The sequence below is a fragment of the Solea solea genome, chromosome 13 (genome assembly GCF_958295425.1).
Source record: "Solea solea chromosome 13, fSolSol10.1, whole genome shotgun sequence".
NCBI classification, from domain to species: domain Eukaryota; kingdom Metazoa; phylum Chordata; class Actinopteri; order Pleuronectiformes; family Soleidae; genus Solea; species Solea solea.
The window spans coordinates 18,636,795-18,659,646 of NC_081146.1; the positions used below are offsets into that span (position 1 = coordinate 18,636,795).

General features: G+C 40.9%; 1 protein-coding gene across 1 annotated transcript in view; it reads left to right on the top strand.

The window, feature by feature from the left end:
* Positions 1-22,852, top strand: part of oxr1a (oxidation resistance 1a) — a 125,209-nt gene that overhangs the window by 1,551 nt on the left and 100,806 nt on the right. Inside the window, exon 2 of the mRNA XM_058646912.1 lies at positions 9,219-9,306. Within this exon, the coding sequence (XP_058502895.1) occupies positions 9,290-9,306 (17 nt within the window). The 5' untranslated portion in view covers positions 9,219-9,289. The remainder of the gene's footprint in view (positions 1-9,218; positions 9,307-22,852) is intronic.

A 22,852-nucleotide genomic window follows, 5' to 3' on the forward strand; every position in this document is an offset into this window, starting at 1 on the left:
ACACACACACACACACACTCGCACTCACAAACAGCTCTCAGGCAGAGCTGAGAACCCCTGTGCTACCCTGAGGAATACAAACACTAAATTACGAACATCACTTCTGACTTGTTGCCAGGCAGAGTGTTTCCTGAAAACACACTTTGTGGAAAATAAATGTGAGTGTTAAGCCGCTGCTGTTTTTTTTTTTTTCCATAACTGAGCTGTTTCTCAGGACAATCGTACAAACTGCTTTACAGTGAGCTGATGCTGTTTGACCTTCTATAATATGAAGGTAAATTGGTGGCACGGTGGAGCACTGACCGGCTCCAAGTGATTCCACGCAGCTTGTGTGGTTTTTAAGCACTACATTTCTATCACTGATCCCTCCTGACTGATTAATGGTTCTCATTTGTTCCATAATAAAGCCAGTGGTAGCCAGTGAAAAATTGATATCGCATTTTTGCCACAGACATTGTTTTGCATTGGTTTTGTGAGGACACTTAAATCAAAGGGGCCGGAGGGAACCACCATCACTGCTGGAGTCTTAAATCAGCCTTTGTAATTTGACTTGTGCTGATCTATATTCAAACCTCCACTTGAACTCGAGACGTCGTAGAAGTTCCTGTTGTGAATTTTAATGTTTTTAATTTGTATCAAAAACTCCCTGATTCCTCATTTCTTGACTCAGTGACTCATTTTGGTAGCACTGTCTCAAGAGACAGACACACTTATATTAGTGCTGCAGTGATTAATTGATGATTTGTTAATGACTAAAAATGAATCCGCAGCTGCTATAATCTATGAAACGATTTGGTTGGAGCATTTAATTTTATAAAATAAAAACATGTTTAATTTCAGCGTTTTGAATGTGAGTATATTGTTTACTGTTTTCTCCTTTTTGTATGAAAGTAATGAATCTCTTTGGTTTGTGGAAACGAACAAAACATTTAAGAATGTCCTCATTTTAAGGTTTGGAAAACACCAGCTCAAATTATTTACCAAATTATTTTTTAGCATTTTTATGGAACAAATGACTAATCAATTAATGGAGAAAATAACTGAGAGTTTAGTTAATCATGTTACCCAGTGTATATATCTAGTGTAAACATGTATATTGGTTAAATATAAAGTGTGTGATAAAAGAACCAACTTGTGTTTAGTCTGCTTGTGCATGGTTGGTAGAAAGAAGTGGAAGGAAACTGTTTAACAGAGCATATAAGTGAAATTTGGACCGTTATTGTGCATTTACTGTCTCAATACACTTTAAATATGCAAAAAGTAATTTCCACACTATAAATATTGCATTTACACACGTATTTACTAAGTAAGTTGTTTTATTTGCTTGAGAAAACATTTAATTATTCTAAATGTAAGGAGAGACAAAACCGTTTCAGCTCAGCAGTATGATAAAAACACCAAGGTATTCAGTTTTTCTTCAGTAAAAAGTCTTTTGCTGGCTGTAGTTTTTAGTATTGTGGACGTTTGTAATGCTGAGTGTGTTAAGTGTGGTGTTTAAAAAGCATAAATTGTTAGAGAGTGGGAGAAGTGACATTGAGTGAGAAAGGATGATTCTGTAATTGATGCGAAAGCCATTCGATTGAGCGGATAGGACCGTGATCTGTTGCCTTGTGTGGTGGCGTTTTTCTTGGAATCTAGATGAAAATTGATGAAAATGAATTCCAAGAAATACATTTTCCCATTATGTTGCTTTATGGCTCCACTCTTTAGTGCAGATATTGTTGACGAAGAAGATTCCCAGATAGTGTGATGCACGGTGCCAAGAACCAGTTGACCTGGCGTCTAAAGACAAGTTTCGACTCGTCATTAAAATGTAATATCCTATACAAGAATTAATGTTCACCCAGATCTTGCTTTTTTTGTAAAAGTATTCTGACAAAGGATTTGTTTGTTTTGTCTGTTTTCTCAACTGCTCTCCTGCAGTGTTATTTTCATCTCGTTTGTCTTGCCCCCTCATTGTTCTCCAACTGTCTAATGATGATCTTTCTCAAGGGGACTCGTCGAGGGAGTGTCCTCCTTAGTCCTCTTTAAAAGACAAGAACAGGTAAACAGGGTCAGCAAACATACAGCATGGAGTAGCAGACGTAGGATGGTGCTTACAAGTTAGCAGAGCGGGCTTGGTCTGTGTTCATAACAGCTTTACCTACATACAGTAAACAGCACCATGGGACTAGTTGAAGGATTAGAGAGGATTTGCCTTGCTAAGCCACAGGAACCCAGCCCAGTAACTCCCCCCTCACGTCTCCTCCTCCCCTGAACAGAGCAACCAACCGCCCTCTTCTTCTCTCTTCTGCTAGTCTTTGTGGCACATGACGAGCTTCGGGCTTCATGGACAAGTGACCCAAATTGTGGATCATGGCTGGGATGAAGGGAGGCGTCGACACTCTTAACACGGCAAAGTCTCTCTGCATTGGTTTGAAAGTGATGAATCCGCACAAATGTTCTGATAAATCTACAAATTTCACCTTGATGAAAAAAGTATCATCCAAAAAGCTGTAGGCGTTCATTAAGGACAGGTTCTGTATGTTTTTGACCCCCACCTCACCTTCTCAGAATGGAGGAATAACGTGACAGCCAGATGACATGCATCGCACAACCCACGCCACATAACTTGATGGGGAGATGATGGGAACTAAAATACGATTTGGCTCTGTCACTTGAGTTGAGTGAGCATTGCCTTGAGTTCCACTTTAGGACATGGCGAATCAAAGCAAAAAAAGATGAGGTAATTTTTTTTGACGGACTCCACAGGCATTGTGTCTCTGTCAGCCTAATATCACTCAGTGAGGCAACTCGGCGGAATGAAGTCCCCCAACCCAAATGCGTGCATGTCTCAACTTGACGGTGTTCTAGCTCTTGTACATACCTTGCCATCAGCCACTGAGCTTAGCTGAGATGTTCTTTATTTCTTATTTGTTTTGTTGGGGTCGTCTTTTGTGAGGCATTTGTGTGTGTGTTTGTGTTTTGTAGGGATCTTGAAAACACAGACAAAAATAGAAAAAACCCTTGAAGGCAGGGGATTGATTTTGAGTAAACTCTATACAGTGAAGTAGAGATTCTTCTTTGCATAATATAATCCCATGGGGCTGCATTGTTTCTGACTGCAATGATGTTATACAATCAACCAAGAAGCAGCAGCAGCAGCAGCAGCAGCAGCAGAGATTCTTCATAACTCAGAAGGATGTGTGACTTTGTTCCTATGCTCTTGTGTCAATAGTATGTATGGGGATTTCATTGACTCTTCAGCTGATGTCACCTTTAACACGGCCATGTTATGTGAATGTGCAATAGTGTTGTATACGCTTGAAAGATAAAAGTACTGAGGAGTGGCTAGCACTGTTGCCTTGCAGCGTAAAGACCCAGGTCCGCGACCCAGTCTGACTGAGGGCTTTTCTGCATGGAGTTTGCATGTCCTCCCCATGTTCATGTGGGTTTTTTCCAGCTTCCTCACATAGTCCAAAAACTTATGAAAGACTGGAGCACTGGAGAAGTTAATTGGACACTCTAAATAGACCATAAGTGATGATCTGGCACCCATTGCAACCACCATGTTGAGGAAAAAAGCAGTAGAAGATGAGTGAGAGTGAGTAAGTGATAACTTATCTTATATTTTAAATGCATTATTGAGCTGGGTTTAAAACATTTAGTCCAACATGTAGGGCTGCGAAGATTAAGAGATTATAAATCCATTTGCTGAATTAATCATCAACTATTTTGATAATATTTGTAACCCTAAGTGCGACACAGATCACACGGCACGGATCTGTGCCGCAGGCGCACCCTTGGTTAAGTTCTTATGTGTGTTTATAGGTCACATCTTCAGGCTTTTCACGTTTTTTTGTCGTCTTATGTGTCGTTGGGTCAAAGTTATGATTAATTTTATGTTGCATATTTATGAAAACAAAAAAGGCAGTAGTGATAATTATGTAGAAGCCACAAAATAGACAGTTTTTCTTTTATTTTTGTTCAAGCCAAGCAAACTTTGAACTGTGACATATTTCTAAATTTCTCTATATTGCACAAAGCCTCTGTATTTGAGTTTTAACATAGTCATGGACAAAAGCGGCCCATATTCTGTGTTCTAAAGGTTAATCATTTCAGTGTTTTTCTTAAAATAATAATAATAGTACTAAACTGTTAAGTGATACAGTTTGTATCTTGCATGTTTATTTTCTCATATTTCCAGCTCAATGAAATCTCTCTCCATATAATATTTGAATTGCGTTGGTACTGGTAGTGGAATTAAAGAAGATTATCACTGTGATTTGAGCATCATTTCTCAGTGAAACATTCTCAAACCACAGCAACCCGACAATCAACCCATCACTTAAGTGACCTTAAACATATTGTTGAGCTGCAGATAAGACGCCCCGGAGAAGATAACAGTCGTGCCTTGCAGCCATTAGCCCAACTCAAACACAAAGAGTCAAAAATGACAGAGAGGGTGTTTATTCATTGCCCAGTAATTGAATGAGCATTTCCATAATGGCATTGTGTTTCCTGCCAGGCTAATGTGACCCCCATTAGTTCAGAAAACGTCCTGCAATAATGTGTGTGTGTGTGTACACGCTGCCAGACACCTCCAAGGAAATGAAATGGGGAGGAAGGCGAGATGAGGAAGTATAGTAGCAGAGATGTAAACAATGGTGAGGTGCAGACAATGGGCCAAGCAGGGGACATGGGTGGAGAACAGGAGGGAAGATGAGTCATATCACTGCAGCAAACTGGGTCCTGATTGAAACGCAACTGCAGCTGCTGGACTCTCAGATGTTTGATTTTGGAATTGAACACCCAACACCTCTACGTACTGATTAGGCATTGGCCAGCAATGCTTTTCTTACAGTTGTTATGCAGTACTGTATGGTATGACATCTTTAAACTGCCACGTGATGAATGATGGAAGTGAACTGTGACAGGTCAACTAAATTACAAACTCTCCTTATTGCTTCTCAGAAAAAGAAAAATAGACTTCATTGCTTAAGAACAATATGTCATCTTTACCTGCTGCATTACGTGGGTGGTGTTGTTGTTTTTTTCTTCCTCTCCTCTTTGGTTCTTCATGGCTGTTACTAATTTAGCTGCATGCCGGGCTTGTTAATCCCACCTCCGATCAATACTCCACTTCTCCTGCTCATACTTTGGATTTCATCCAGGAAGCCGCACAGCTGATATCTTAATTCACCTCCTCGACACTCATTCATGAAATAAGGGACAAGGAGAGAGATGCAATTTATATTTACGATATCGATTTGATGCAGTGAATAGAGTTTGCTTTATTTCACAGTGATGTTGTGAAGGGGGACATGAGGACAGTTGGTGTAACAGAGGACACAAGGGATAGAGCGCGATGGAGGCAGCTAAACACTGTGGCCACCCCTAAAGGGAAAAGCCTAAAGAAGAGGATATTGGATTGAGATTGCATTGTGTTTAGTGGTGCACTTATACATGCTTAGCTCACCTTTGTCCCATGTCAAGTAGCTCTGTCAGCCCTCAGCTTAAAGCTGACGGGGTTGGGTCCGACACATCACTCCTGCACCATCCACTGTTGTTTTTATGCTCGATCGTGTTTGTCTGGGTGATTCGCCTCAGTGACGCCTGGGTGCTGATAGTGTTCGTCCGGATGCTCTGCACTCCTACAGACAATTAAACTGAACCACAAAGCTGGCTTAATGAAGAAAAAAAAAACATTGTCAAACAAGGTTATTTTACCATGGGGTTGGAAGTAAGTGAAGTGTGTTCATGTCAGAGGGGAGAACCACAGGCCTCCACTATGGTGTGCTGTTGTGGTTTAGGTTTCTGCACTGATAGAAAACTGGAAAAACCAACCTTCTGTATGTGTAGTTACAAATGAACCTATAATTAAAGACCCCGCAGAACTATTACTTTTGTTTTTATGTGTGAAGATATAAATCGGGTTGGCTGAATTGTGGTCCATGTTTGAGCCCCAGACTTTCTTCGTTGTGAATGCAGTGTTGGTCAAGAGATTCTGTTTTTGGTGCCGCTTGTTAGCGAGATTATGCAACTGCTGAACCGATTCCTTAGAACACTTTTAAGTTCCTGTTGTACTTCAGTACTGTTTGCTTATAAGGAGTGACAACATCAGCACCTAGATAATCACTTCTGTGTGACAGTGTGCACAGTTCATTTCCTGCTTTGGTACTTAAGTTCCTGCCTTCGTAGTTTACCGAGTGAAAATGACGTGCAAATGTTTGCAGAATGTCAAATGTCTAATACAGCAATTACATCTGTTTTAATTGCCGCCCTCCGAAGATCTTTCACTCTCTCATCGTTGCTGGTTTAAAGCTGCTTTTCATGCCACTGTACAGTATATTTCATTAAAAAGAGAAATGTATTGGCTTGATCTGAAGCCCAGCATGTGAAGCTGTCCTCGTGTAGTTTCAAATGTTGTTTTTCAGTTCATGTTCACTCTGTGTAATCATTCAGTAAGTAAGTGAGTCACATTTAAAATGTGCAAAATTATCCCTCTGTACTTGGTGAGTGCTGAATTTTCCAGAGATAAACAGTACACTTTAATGAATTGAAATGTTTTATAATAATTGGCTTTCACTGTGCATGTACCTGCAGCCTTTCATGGCGAGGCATTCATTCATTAAAGCCTCCCTGCTGGCATAATTGTATGATATGCTTTAAAAGTCTAGCAACAAGGCCTGTTAATACACTGCTGTCCAACGTTGAAAGACTCTTGACAGCACTGCTGCCGCTGCCATTTTTCATTTTACATAAATTCATGGTCTCAGAGTGACATTGGTGATCTTTTCTCATCTGAGATTAAATTTATTCACCCATTTTTGCACTTGCAAATCATATGCTGTCATTTTTGTTTTAGCTTTATTGCCAGTAATTAAAAGAGTGTTAAAAGGAACATTAGAAATAATAGTTTTCAGTTTCGGCAAGAGGAGGCAGGTCAGCTGATCACCGGCTCAGCTCCAGCTGCGTGACATGGGCAGCACTGCTTTATGAAAATGTTGTTTTACGCATGTACCTTGTGCTGCAGTGACGTGACATGAGCAGTGCCACTTCAAAATGATGTTGTTTTAAAATAAAGCAATTCGATTGGCCGTACGGGAACTGCTTTTCCCTTTGTGTACACGGGTATCACGGCATTCTTCAAACAGTGCCGAGATAATGAGGTCACATCCTCTTTGCACACAGGTGTCCGTAGCAAACAGTGCTGTTTGCACCAGTATCGGATAATGTGGCTGTTTACACCCGGTTTGTCTCTTTCCATCTGCTTTTGAAAATTGAGTCTAAAATTATAAATAAAAGGCACCTTTTCTAAAATGAAAGCCCCAGTCTCCTTAAGGAAAGTCCTGCCTTTCAACCACCACAGCATCTTTCTCTGCAGGGACTTTGTGGTTGTCTTGTCTTAACTTCCTAAGAGCCTCTCTGACCTGACTGTGGCACTTAAAAAGCACCTGACTGTGGCGTTGACAAAATTTCCCCTAACTTGCAGTAAAGCACTAATTAAATGATGTATTGGAACAATTTATTCCTTGGTGTACATCAGCTGCTAAAAAAAACCTGGACACATGGGGAGCAATTTGGCGTTTATACATCTCACATAGACGTACAGACTTGTTTTTATTATTAGTATCATTATTATTCTTGGAGAGGATTGACTGATTTATAGTAGGAATTTGTGTTGTGAAAAATAAAAAACCCAATTTAAATTCACTTATACTTGTTGTTGCTGTTATTTGATAGATTGATCTATTTCTTAACATTTGTGATGAATGTTGATCCCAGAACGTAATCTTGTGGGATCATCAGTGAAGTTTGAGTAACATTATCAATATTTAATTTGTCTAATCTAATTTCCTGACTAGTTGGAGTTAATTAAAGCTGTTATTGAATGATGCAGTTTGCCATCTCTTTTTTTTTTTTTTTTTGAGACGAGAGAGAGAGAGACCATGTTTGGAAGAGAGGGGGGAAAAGTGACACTTCCGTTTGTACTGCCTACACTTCAGCCTTTTATCTGTGTCATCTGTTGCTGACTCTTTGTTTTTCATGAACGGATGAAGCACAAGTCTGTTGACAAACAGCAGCGTTTGCCCTCATGTGAAATGTTTGTGTTGTTTGGCTTCTAAAAGTGACACTGCCCTAATCCTTAATCCAGCTAATTGCATTAGCAAACGCACGTCATTCCTTGAAAGTTATACACAAACAAAACAGTGACTGTAGTTGAAATACTGTAATTGCTCGTCCACCCAACACAATATGATGAACCAATGCAGTTTGGTGGCAGCTTGCCTGTGCTGTTACCGCCTGTGAATCATTAAAGTCACCGACTTGGCTTCTGCACTGCACTGTTAGATTACTTACAGAAGTGAGTACATCTGCGGTTTCCATGTCACCAGAATGGATTATCAGATGTTTCCAGTGTCACACTATTTGCTAACCTTTATGCCTGCTTATCCAGCTCTCCTCTGCTCCCTGCCCGTGTGGTGTAGGGACAATTCTTACTCCGAAGTGTTATAAATGAGATGGTGTGCATGTGTGTCTAACTGATGGAATGGGGGGGAAGAAGGTAGATTGGACCGAGTCGGGCACTTTAATCACTTATTCTCTTTCTTTCCCTCCTTCCCTCTGGCCCTACACTCATCTCATTACCAACAGGAGGGGGTGAGAAGTGAGGCCTGCATAGACCTTGGCATTAATTATTGAACCCTATCTTCTTTTACTCTGGCTCCTCCTCCACGGTCTCTGATAACCTTTACATAAAGGAGCAGAGGCTAACTCACAGCAATTATATAGTTAGTAGGTATAGCATAAACATATTGTGAAAGGTCCGGGTGGGGAATCTTAACTGCTCAGAAACTCTAATGATAAATGTATAAAAGTGTGTCTGCAGTAGCTCATATGTTCTCTTTCCTCATAGCTCCAACTTGGCATCAGCACTAATTAATCCCATTCTGGTAAAAGCGAATAAGCTGCCTGCCAGCCATGCAGCTCTGTGCATTGTCTTTGTCATGTTGACGGAGTTATGCTAGTGTGCACACAGCCTCATGCCATGCCCAGTCAGTTGCCCTTGCTCAGTCGGAGGGCAGCTAATGGAGGTTGTGGTGGTCAATGTGGCCAAGGCATCCGGACAACTCCAGGGCAGCTTGACTGTGATGCTGAAAATCTCGCTTTTCATCTCCTCCTGTCTCCTGACCCTGTCTTTTTTTTTTTCTCCTCTCTGTGTGTGCTTCCTGCAGGTTTGGAAAGTCAACATCAAACCTCGACCCTTCCAGAGCCACTGAGCAGAAGAAAGGAAATCGCTGCCAAGATGTTCAGCACCAAAAGGTCAGCACAATGACACTTTTGATCTATTCTTATCTAGTTGGGTGGGAGGGGGGGGGGACTGGCAGAAATCTCGGGGCGTTTTGACATGGCTTCTGCTGATAGTGGCTGACAGCTCTGTTCCACAGATGATTTTGGATGTGAAAAGACGTTGATGTGAAGGAACCCGATGGTTGGTCATGACACAGAAATCGTTCTCCTTTATAATCAGATCAGGGTTAAGTCTTTATGATTTTGATTTATATATTCATTGATGTCCAAAGGTCTGAGGTGATTCCATTTACCTTATTTCTACATAGTGTAAATGCCCGTATTCATTCATTGTAGGAAGTGAATGGAACCCAGCTTCCATTGTTCTTGTGTGTGTGTATATACATTGTGTATTTTTAATGTGGTCCGTGGTAACATACAGTCTGCATCAATCATGTATCACTTTGTCTTCTCTCACTGTTGACTGCGACGTTGGAGCGGTCACATTGCTGAGCCCAGTATTGTTCCTTTCATGTCATTTTTCTCTAAGTTTGTTTTTACACATCTATTGCTGTGTAAATTACGGAGAACCGTCTATTTGTTCCCCCATTGAAGACAACAAATGACTTTTTCTTGGATAATGAATTCCTGGATTTTAACAGAACAGTGCACTTTGAATCAATAAAGTTTATAATGTGTATCCACATCACGTTAAAACCTAATTGTGTTTTAACAGCCTTCGGGTATATGACCTATAGGGTGGAAATGGCAGCCTGGCTGATTGTAGGTTTTCAACAAGAAATGTGGATGGTGAAAGAACTAAATAAGAACTTATAAATAAATTGTTATTTTAACTCTGAGACTATATATAAACATTTCCTGACCAAAATAATTAGTTTTTAGATTCTTAAACTTAAACAGGCATAGCCTTCTGTCTGCACTCAGATTATCATAAGTCACAAGGAAAGATGTGATGCCCCATGTTAAATCACAAAGGATTTCCTACTCCCTCACGTGAAATATTAATGTTTATCTCTTTTCACAATAATAGAAATGCACCACAATTAACTTATTGTAAGTGTTTTTTATCCCGATGAGAGATAATATCTTTATTTTTTTATCGCTAATACTGCTAAGAAGGACAGGTTCACAGTTGCGTGATTAGATCTCAAATTCATTCTCACACAAAACTTGGATGGATGTTCAAAGGTAAAGGTGTTTTGTTTTATAGGAGGACCTTTCTATTGTTGAGGAGGAGAGGATGAGTTTAAGGTCTCATACTGTAGTGCTGCCACAACGTTGCATGCATCCACCTGTCTCCTCACACCGTGTGTGATCATCATAATGTGTGTGAGGAAATGATTAAACCTAGCCTGCCCTCCATCCTCGGGGAGCTGTGTCAGCACACAAGATGACACGGATACGCTCAGAATGACTCTAATAGGCTGCCATCCTAAAATTCAAAGCGTATTCGCATTTTTGCTGAATATGAAACAAAAGCATTTTTCTCCCCCTAAACTGCTGATAGAAACAAAGTGGCGGAGGAAATCTGTGTATCTGTCAGAGGCTGCTTTGTGCTGCTGAGGCCGTTTTCTGTGGCTTTTTGATATTGGTTTTCCTCTAAGGTTCCCACGAGTCATCTCAAACATCACTTACTGTGAGTGCTGCAAGAGCGTAATTAAATCTTTCATTAAAGTTTAATTAGTCAAACATCTGAACGTAGCAGTTTACCTTTTGGTTTGAAAAGAGTGAATACCGTGTATTAATTCATCTCTGAATTAATTATGGCTCGCAAGATATGGTGCCCAGGATATTTATTGCTGTGTTTTTTTTTTGTTTTTTTTTTTAAATGGCTGCCAGGTGGTAACCAACATTGGTTAACCTTAACCAAATCTAGTCACACCTACTACCTACCCCATTCCCACTGGTCAAAAAAACATTTGTTAAATGTGTTTTTCACCAGTGGCAATGTGTGTATGAGCAGTAAATTATTTATAACAACCGGTCCCAGATCCTCTTTTGTGCTTATGACAATTTAAGTTAATGCAATGAAAATCAAAGTGACCGTATGCGAGTTCTAACCATGCTGGCAAGCACATCGTGTAATCATAATCCAAACTTGAGTATTCACAGTACAAAGATTAATGTTAACAACTGGCCACATTCACGTCCAAAAAAAGGAAAAGTGGGTTTGTTTAGCACCGGTATAAAGACTAAGTGACAAACAGACCATAAACTGGTTATTGCTCCAGAACTGCTGACTCCAGGCCGTTTTTTTTAATGCACCCTTTTAACCACTTTTTTTCTAGGAAATGTTCAGTTTTATTTTAGTCATTTGTCTAAGCGAAGGTTTCATTCACAGTTTCCTGCTACAAGTTTGTGAATCGATGGTTGGACGATGTTTTATTTCAACAAGTATCTGGTTGTTGCTGTCAGTTATTTGTCTCTGAATATTTATTTTCCTTGTGGTCTAACCTACATACCGTCTGCATGGATACACGTACATGTGATTGTTAACATACGTGCATAGATTTCTGTTTTCTTAGTTCATACCCACATGGCGATCGCCTATAGCTCTCGGACTAATTTCAAAAGTCACGGTCTGAGCTTGAGTCCAAATGTCCAGCTCACTCAGCGTTATCTTCCAGGTTAGTGCAAGTGTTTGCATGTGTGAGTGTCACAAAGAGAAATTAATTTGCCATCCCTTGTCAGCCATGTTTTCAGGAGCGGTTCCCCTCAGCTGTTTTTAGAAACCGTCAAGACAGGAACAGGAAATAACTGTCATGCTGCCAGGAGCTCAGGCAGAGATGCTGGATAGACAGAGTGAAGGTGCCACCACCGGTACAGTAATTGCTTTCAGTGGGAGCATTAATGAAATTACCTCAATGGGAGTTGGACTCATTGGCAGGGAAAGGGGATTAAATAGAGGAGAGCTCTTTCACCAAATGTGTCCCAGGCTTTCCCACATTGAAAGTTACAGTAGAGGGCAAATGTTTGTGTTTTGTGTCGCAGAGTGGGATGTCACATTGGAGTGATTCACTACATTGTGGAAAAGGTGCCTTTCTGTGGTAGCTGCCGATGACTCATCACAAACAGAGCGAACACAGAAAATAAACACTGTTATTGTCATGGCACACACACATTGGCAACATTGTATGCTCGGCTTTGTCCCTCGCACACTTTTATGCCGGGTTCGTGCACCTCTGCCCTCATCTGTACAGCGATCAGTGTGTCGCATCCCCATCGTGGCAGTTAAGTTTATAATGACATATTGGTAATTACACATTTAACAAGATATCAGATGTGACATTGATATACCACTTCTCCTGACCTTCATAAATTGTAATTAGATATCCGTCTGTAGCTCTGAGTTGATGAGCAACATAAAGGGGGCTTGCACTTGATTACTTATGTATGTGGTGGGAAGGGAGCAGTGTCTGGGGAGTAGAGTGCACGCTGGGATGTGTTAACCCACGCAAAGGCCTGCTGATCCAATCACAATGAACTGGCTGACGTCCCGACACGGCACCGTCAGTCGCTCTCCTTGGACTGACCTTGAGGTGTGTGCAAACAGTTCATGTCTGTAACTCATGTGCAATAAAGCAACAAATAATTCAGAGACATTATTTGAGGAGACATTAATGTAAAATATGTCTGGCTAAACTGTTTGAATGTTTAAATATGGAATAACTTCTTGTGTTTTAGTCTGTCACAGGATGCAAAAACTCACATTTAAAGACCAGTGTCTGAGTGTGTGGCAGTTGTCGAGTTAAGTTAGTCGTAGTTAAAGTTAATATTTTTGACTAAACTGCACGATGTTGATGTGCAGATAACGGGAGCAACATATTCCCAACAGCAGGAACATGTGTGGAGCATCCAGGAGAGGCCTGGCATCTGGCCACTCGCTGACTGGTTTGCTGTGAACGATCTGGAGCTTTTCCTGCTGTTCTCATATGTCTGGGCTCAGGCAGGCATTGGCCAGTGATTTGACAAGCGAGCTGGCAGGCCAAGTTCTGGAGAAATGACTTGTGGACATTTGGATTCATACATGCGTCACCTCCCCAGAGAAGGTCTGAAAGCATTTTTGTGATCGTGCACATTTCAGTGGCAACACAAAATGATGATGATTCAAGCGTGAAGTCATAAACTTAATAGTAAAAGAGTGAAGAAGGGAGTGATGTGATTCCTGTAGCTAATTGATAAGTGTTTCTCTCTTGTGATTTACTGTGTAGTTCTGCTATTAAACAAACTAGGAGAGATCCCTCATAGCAGGAAGCTGTGCATCTTCAAGGTAGGATATTTTTGTGTACGGAGGTGCCATGTGGACACCATAGTGCCATAGAAGTGCAGGTAAATGTGGGAAAACTTAAATCAACTTGAAGATGCTGCATCACGTATGGCATGATGCACTTTGGTTTGTTGAATCCCAGTCCTGAAGATTAGTACTGGCGAGAACATCTCCCAAATTGGGCACAATGTTACTATGCAAGCCTACAAGAACAATGTGGATATAATCAGTCTTTTGGCCTGAGATAGTTAGTCTGCACTTGTGCTGCTTACTTGAAAATGCCGACGGCAGCAGGGGTTTGATCAGCCAACCTTGACTGTGCCAGATCTGGAACTTAAAAGAAAAAAGTGACAGTGTCAGAGCTTGCGGATTGCTAAACTCCACAGGGGCCACATTAATTCCTCTGTTTCTTCATGGGCCTGAACAGCTGAGCTAATGTGAAGTAAAACAAATTAGAAAGATGAATTTACATGTTCCCTGGTAAAACTTTTGCTGGAGTTAAACGGTCAATGTCGGCATAATCAGATTTCCCTTCTGTTCTAACGGTGTTCAGGCCAACTTCTCTCACTGATTGAAGGCAGTTGATTTGACTGACTCATTGATTTTGCATCCTCTTTAAAGAGTGTTTGTGATTTTGATGTAGCGACGGACAGTTGATAATCAGTGGCCAAAGATAAAATCACAGCTCCTGTTGTGCTTCAGCTGCTGGTTTTCACATGGTCACACTCTGTGCAGGTTGTTTATATGAAAATGCTGGTCTTGCATCATCAAGATGAATTCCACCCCCAAAACATAGGTGTATATATTGGTGTTTGTATTATTTTATTATAGAAACCCTGACCTTTTTTTACTCTTAACAGTCAACAGTGTTGTGTTTATTCAGATCTGTTGGTTCGAGTAAAGAGAAAAGGTTGTGAGACTATTCCTATAACCTTTTCGGTAAATAAGTAAATCCTCAGAGAACAGACTCAATTAAATTGCTATGATGGACAAACACACGATCACTGTGTTGAAAACACTGCAAAATAAGAATTGAATTCATGTCAACTTAAATTGTAAATTCAATTTAAATGTGCACCTTAAGCTTAAAAAAAACAAATGTCCTGCTTTGTAGGTTTTATTGTTGTATTTTAGCGTTGTGTTGAACAGGGTCTATTTCCCCTGAAGCCCAGTACATCCCCTCTGTGTTTGCCTTTATTCAACTATGGCAGTGTTTTCTGACACCGTAGGTTATCAAAGTAAATGTTTTCAGACGGTGGTGGGCACCAGCCAGGGGCTCCTCCTTACTTTTAAAAATGTACATAATTAACAGTGAAACATGAAAAACAGTAGCAGGAAGGTCACGTTCTTTTTCCTCTTCTAAGGATATTGTTGTTGTTTTATGTGTCCCAACCTGCAGAGATGCAGTGTTTGTACTGGTCACGTTTCCTGCTCTCCCTCTCTCTCCTGCTGCTGCTGCCGTGACCTTTCTGTGTTCGACAGTCGCACGACAACATCAACGCCCCAGGAGTAGAATTCCTGCACATTCGCGTGTCATTTTATTTATTTTTTTAATTCTCCATTGGGATTTGAACGTGTGAACTGATGCGTGCTGTAGCTCCGGGATGATGCACTGTTGCTTTTATTTGGTCTGTTGCAAATGAACCAAGGCACCAGAAGATAGAATAATGTGGCTGCAGCGGAGAGAATGCAGTAACGATCGTACATTTTGCCATAATGCATTGCCTGACATATCAGATCAATGTACAGAGGTTCAATGCTACCAACTGAAACTGGTGAAAGTGAGCCAGCAGGCCATTGCGACCAACTAATGAAATTTTGATGCAGCTTTATTTGGAACTATATTTTGAAGGATTACATTCCAGGCTCCATTTCCTACTTCAAAGGCAAGCTTTCACCACTTCTGGGGGTCGCAGGCGTAGCTCCCACTCCCCAGAATATGAAAAGTCACTTTTTTCCCCTCCATCATGCATAAAGCTTTCAAACTGTAACTTGTAATCTGACTCACTTTATTTTCCATCCTTTTCCCACTTTGCTCTGTTAATCCATTAAGTGAGATATGCAGCGGGTTTGCGCGTGGCTCTCGATTAGATTAGATTAGATTAGTGCTTTCATCACTTGTGGCGAGAGGAGAGGAGAGGAGCAAAGAGGAGCGGAGGGTTGGGGTGATGGTGGGAGTGCTGAACTTCCAGTGCTCTCCACTGAAACGGTTCTGATGCTGTTCATATTCATAACTTGAGAGCTGAAGTGAATACACCTGTCTGGTCATATTGCTTGTTTACATGGTGAGTGCTTGTAGAAGATCTGCATGATTAATAACATTAATAAATGACATCAGCGACCCAATTTCTTCCTGAACAACGTGTGTGTGTGTGTGTGTGTGTGTGTGTGTGTGTGTGTGTGTGTGTGTGTGTGTGTGTGTGTGTGTGTGTGTGTGTGTGTGTGTGTGTGTGTGTGTGTGTGTGTGTGTGTGTGTGTGTGTGTGTGTGTGTGTGTGTGTGTGTGTGTGTGTGTGTGTGTGTGTGTGTGTGTGTGTGTGTGTGTGTGTGTGTGTGTGTGTGTGTGTGTGTGTGTGTGTGTGTGTGTGTGTGTGTGTGTGTGTGTGTGTGTGTGTGTGTGTGTGTGTGTGTGTGTGTGTGTGTGTGTGTGTGTGTGTGTGTGTGCGCGCGCGTTGGACCATGTGACATTGCAACTGCACAGGAAAATGGTGGCAGGCGTTGTTGTAAAGTAATATGAGTAATGATTTGCATTTTAAAGCAGCACTAAGCAGCCTTTGATTTTTATTGTTGCTGATGTTATTATTCTGCCTCTCTTTCATCCTTGTGACAGAAATTATGTAATGTGTGTGTGTGTACTTTTTCCTTCCTAAAAACAGTTTCACTATGAGCCCGGACTGAGGGAGTGTTTGTGTCTATACACTAGCAGTGCCATGGGGGGTGGGGGTGAGAAACATTTATCCCATCAAACTGCGGAATGACCATGTTTTTCAAGGAGTAGAATTCACTTCAGAAACTTTTTTTTTTTTTTTTTTTTTTCGCCATCTTGTGTTTTCAGTCATGCTCCAACCTGGTTATTAGCCGTCTCTCTTCGCTAGTGCAATGTTGCCGTTGCCTCCGTCTGTCACGACATAAAACAAATCACTTCCTGTATGCAGCATGGAAATGTCACAGAGAAATATAGAGCGAGTCGCGTGGAGTTGATGATCAGCATTGTGTGAGCTTGTTTGACTTTTTTTTTAAACTCTGCTACATTTGGTCATTTTATATGTTGTAATTCGCGCTCCTCGGTTCCACGTTCATCACGACTATATGCTGCAGTCCCCAGCATATGATCAATATCCATGTTGCAGTCAACCTTGCCCTTTGGCCTTTTCCTTCTCCCTCATTACCACCTCTCCTTCACCCTCTCACTCTGTTTCTTTGTATATCTCTTTCATTTCCTCTCTCACTCCCCGCTCTCTGGCTAAACTCCTGCTGGATGGATGGTTTGCAGCTAAGCAAGGTGCAGCAGCTGCTGCCCCAGGAGATCGCTGACCTCGGGTGAATGCTGTGGAAGAGTCAAATTAACGTTTTATTTCATTACTCACGTTGAAACACCAGCAGCCAGGCAGCAGCAGCAGCAGCAGTTCTCAGTGTCATCCAGAGGGTAAACATTGCTAAACCAGGGGGAAACAACACAAACATCAGAGCATGGGAGGACCACACCAGACATAAAAATAACAGTTATTTCTGTGTCTTTCTTCAAATCTTCTACCGTGTAATGTCATGTAAATAAATGTGACCAGCAGAGAAGAGCAGCACCTCTGGGCGGTGTGCCTTAAAACGAGAGTAGGGAAAGAGAGTCGTCCTCTGTTGCTGTGCAGTCTTTCCTCTGCCTCGGCTTTCATCGCCGCGGCTCGGATGATTTCATATCTTATATAAGGACAGATTAAGAATAGATAGATAAGGAAAAGACAAAATGGCTTCACACTGCTGTCAGTCAGGAGTCAGATTTGCAGTGTGTAGGCGACTGTCCCCCTCTGCCATTGCATCGGCACCATTTTGCTGACCGCCGTGACATTTTTTGTGATCATGGAAAAGTGCAGTGGCTGAATTTATTGTTGCGGTGCCTCTGCTTTTTTTTTTGATTAATGCGCTCTGAGCTCATCCTTATCTGGCAGGAAGCATTAAAATGTGAATCATACCTCTTTATTTTCCTTACTTTACTGAGACCGGCGGTGTAATGTAAGGACATCGGTGTGGGCCGAGGTAACAGAGTGAGATCGTATTAATGCAATCTTCCAACATTATCATTCATTACAACATTTGCATATATATATATATATATATATATACATATATATATTACATTTTCATATATTTTTAATATACTATGACATTCATATATACAGTACATTAGATGTGTTCATAATATCATCATCGATTAAAACAAAGGCCCATTAATATTACATGCTTATATTTGACATGTAAGGTGCACCACATGTCTGTGTAAGACTTAAACTGTAATAAGTAAATGGGTTTCATTGTCTCATAAAAAAGCTGTTATTGATCACCTCATCAGACATTTGGTGTGTAAGTTGTGATTGGATGTGCAGCCTGTCATTGTTGTGGGCAAACCTTCTCAAGGGCTTGACTTTAAAGGTCTGTTTAATGTATGAGGGGGGGGGATATAGTGGTCTCAGAGTGCTATTAAAACCTAAAAGCCTCCAGCTTTTGTTCATTGAAATATAACCTAGACTGTCACGCAACCTGATTTATGGCTTTTTCAGAGATGGCAAAGAAATGTCCAACGCCATAACGAGTTTATCTCTTAAAATGGTAAAATACTGGGAAAATCAGCGTTGGAAACATGGCCTTCTACAAAAACTAAAGTAGGTTGTTTCAAGTGGACATGTTCCAGTCATGACGGCTCTTATTGGCTCTTAGGCTGATTGCATTTGTCAGAGAATACAACCTAAAACAAAAACCACAAGGGTGCTGTGAATATGGAAAAGAGCTGCACAGGGACACAACACTCCGGTTACACGGCCCTTCAGCTTCCAACCACTACAATCCTCTCAACCAACAGTAGTGTGATAAGTATAGTTTGAGAGGCAGTTGAAGAGTTGTAGAGAAATGGGAGCATCGACACGGTGTATGAGGGTGTCAGGACGGAGGGAACAAGGTGCCACATCGACTAATTCTGCACATAGTTCTGAGGAAAGTTAAGGTAGCGGTGACAAGGACACACCAGTGCTCATCAGCCTCCTACACAGAGCTGGCTGCTAGCACTTACTTTTTCTTTTCCTCCTTCAGTCCTTAAGTAGTGAAGCTCAATTGGCCCGGACAGCCTCGGAGAATGGCAGTGGGCTCCAGTCCTGTGGTTAAATTTGTTCCCGTTATGCAGAGAGCAGACATTAGTGAAGAGATTATGGTTTGAACCTGCAGGAGGTGGACAGGTTGAGGAAAATAGCCTGACCATGCGTTTGTGTGAGGTTCAAACATTTTACCAAGGTGTTGTAGGATCTTAAAGTCAAATCAGTCCTGAATCATTCAAGCTTCCTCTTGCATTACAGGTTTGTGTTGCTTTAGTCGGACGACTGATGCAGTCTGCCAACATGCGGAGCAAACTAATAAAAAAAGTCATTTATCCCTGCTGCCAATGGCCTTTTACATGACGCGCTATGATTGATTGATCAATTGATTTGACTGTATGTAGTTACTGCTGGCTGCACAACAAATTGCCCCTCAGGGATAATAAAGATACCTTAAACCAAGATCAGAAAAAATATGCCTATTTCCTTAAAAGTACAATCTTTGGTGGATTAAACTCGATAGAACTTGTTAGTTAAGCCAAATTGGACAGAGAAGTTCAGCTTGCCACCACAGTGCACTTTGGAACAATACACCCTGATCTGACTTGTGTTGCACCTCGGGGTGTGTGGGGCAGCATACATGTGTAATACCTATGCATTTTGGTGCCCTAGGTGAGATTGGGTGCCACCGCAGTTGTTTCTAGAAACACAGTAAAAGCTTTTTCCCGTGAAAAACTGAAATATATACATGAATGTCAGACCGTCCTGCTGACGACAATGACTCTCTCTGTTGACAAATCAAGGGACTGCAGTGTGTCTGTAGCTGGGAGGCTACGGATGGTTATTTTGTTATCCTTCTCACTGTTTGACACTGGAAATGCATATAATTAACCCTTTGGGAGATACTGAACTGTAGCGCTTGGAGGAGAATGGGCTTTAGGGAGAGCTTTAGAGGTCAAAGTGGGAAGGTCAGTCAGACTAGCATGTAGTTTTTTGTCCCAATTAGCTTATGCTAAGACTAGCTAGCACTGGGTAGCTCAGCTTAGTGTTTACTCTAGTTTACTACAGGTATGAGAGGGGTATCAATCAAGTGTCATCTTTTAAATGTGTTGGAGTATCAGTGATAGTAATCTTTAGTATTATCATATAATGACTTCTACAATAACATCATGTTGTATGTAACTATAGGGCATGTGTCTAGATTTTTTATTTTTTATTTTTTTGTCTTGCACACACACGCACACTATATATATTCATAAAGTCCAGGTATCTCTTGTTTTAAAGTTCCATTGGAGCATCTCTGAATGGTTTCTGACAAATCTACCCACTGGTACATGCAATCTTAAAATAAACTGCCCTTTTCCCTCCATCTCCTCCTGACTGCTGCTGTATTCAAATCACATCTCTCCATTTATGTTTTTCCTGGGCTCTGTTGCCTAAGGTTGACCCGTGAGTCATCAAAAAAGGAGAGATAGATTATGCAGCGGTGCCTGGAACACTTTGCACTTGAAATACATGGAAAGAAATGCAATATTCAACTAAAGAAATAGGAGAATTGGACCAATCGAGTGTTCTGTGAATGCACCATGTGAACCCTTTAGTCCTCTCATAATAGATTATGAGAAGGATGGTACAGAATACATATAAGGCTAAAACACTTGCAAGACTTGATATAGGTTCAATATTATTTTTAAAAGATGACATGCAAAAGTATCTATATGTATATATCTTTACATGTTCAGATGACGTGCTACTTATAATATATTCACCATGTTATACTTTCTAAATGTACTGATTTATACTACTCAACATGTCGAGCAACATAAATGACACCTGAGAGAATTTGACCGTAGCCGATTATTTCTGTTGTGACAATTCAAGTGTATAAAAATGCAAGTGCAGCAAAGTCAAACAATATCGTGGTATAAAATATGTTTAAAGTTATTTACATCCTCCCGCATATTACATCATGACTGAATCCATCTGCATTCATCAACTCTCCATGAAGGAATTATTACTCCGTCATCAGCATCCGCAGTGATAAATGAAAAGATAAATAACCTCTTGTGTCTTTAACGTCAGTGATGTTGCCCTGTCTCACTTGTAACCCCTCAAAATGCACCGTTAATGGGATTGATTTTAAAATGGGTAATTTACTGCAATCAAGATTTAATATGTGCTCCTATAGATATACACAGTTCATTATTATTATTAAGCATGAAATACCTTTTTAATAAATCACATTAAAGCAGAGTGGCCTCTGCAGGTCCCGGTGAGCTGTGTTGCAGTAAATCTGTGCTCTGTGTCTGAACGAAGAGTATTAGAATGGAAGAGCATGTTTTAAATACATTCCCAGTTCTATGTGTATTTTTTTTTGTTGTTGTGCATTCTCCTCAAGACTGTACAATAACTCTGCTCCACAGTTTTTTTTTTTTTGTTCTTCAATTCCACAAATCCCGGCACCATCTTGACCTCACACTGCCACTCGGTCTATTCTCACTTTCCTGGTGTTTGTGCATGCGTATGTGTGATCCACATCCAAACAACTGCTAACTTGTGAATCTAAGTCTAATCAAATTCAATTGACTCTCCTGAGCTGTTGGCTGTCGGAGCGCTTGTGCTGTTTGATTGCGGCGTCGTATGATGTGTTTACAGCCTTGTGGTGCTGATTAAGCACTAGGAAGGTTGTTCTCCACCATCCTCAGCTAAATTAACACGGGAAGGTGAGATGGGTCCTGTTATCGCTGGTGTTAACACTTGAGGAGGTGTCGCAAAGTCAACACCAACCCCATCATCGCCTCTCAGGTTTGTGGTAAATTAGCGCTGCACCAGAGAAATCACAGGATTCCCCCCCTTTTATCATGGAATTTCTCAATAGTTACCTCACAGTTTAATCTTTTATATGCAGTAATACAGACAAGTGTGTGATCGCTTCATCTTAATTCGAACAAGTGGCTGCAGTAAGAGAGATACTAATATAGACTTTCTATATTTATAAATGGAAAAAGGTGTAAGTAACTGACTTTACAAGTGTTTCTATGCTCTAATATCTGTGTGCTATTTTAGTGATATCTGCAGCATTTCGTATCCAAACAACGTCAAAGTTGGCACTGCACACACTAGTGCCAAGTTTAAAGCCTGTCAAGCCTCCAGTCATTTATGCAAATAACAGACAGATGTTCCTTGCATTTATAGATCCATTACTGGTTCAACTTGAGCAATACACAAGCAGTTAAATAGGTTTTCATTAGGTTTTCTGATTGAGGTGGTTATCAATGAGACGTGACCATACTAGTATCTCATTTAATTTGATTCAATTTATCTTGTGAAATTGAGACATCCATATTCGATACCATCTTCCATGGTTTGTAAATGAGCCTTCGCAGCTGTTCTCCGAGGATGTGACAGTGAGATTCTGAGAAATGCACAAATCCCATTTAAAGTGCATGCAAAGCATCAAAGGAGTGGTGGCAGCAGTTAAGGTCTGAATTAAACTGTCTAGGTAACAGTTTTACAAATCGCGCTTCATGGTCCCTGAGAGGCACATGAAGCCGGGTGTCTGCATAAGTGGAGTTTAACTTGCCAGTGTAGACATGTGACATGTTAACAGTAAGTGAGATTCAGTGTTGTTTGGACATGAATGTACAATTATAATGACCGCGATACTTCTTCCTCTTCACTGAAATCATAACAGATTTCCTGACTTTGTTCTTCTCTGGGAAAGCTTTGATATACTCAACAGATTGTTTCTAAGCAGAGAAGAATGGTGGCCTCGGGGGGCCCCTGTCCTGCATGTTTTGGATATTTCAGGTGTGTTGGAGGAGCAGCGAAACATCTAAAACATGCAGGACGGAGGTCCCTGAGGACCACGATTGGGAAATACTGCAAATTATGCTGGTAAAATTGTGAGGTCCAACCCAGAGAGCGTGATGATCTTACTAATCGGTTGCCCAAAAAACAGACTAGTCTCCAGGTAGAGAAAATGATTTGTTCTACTT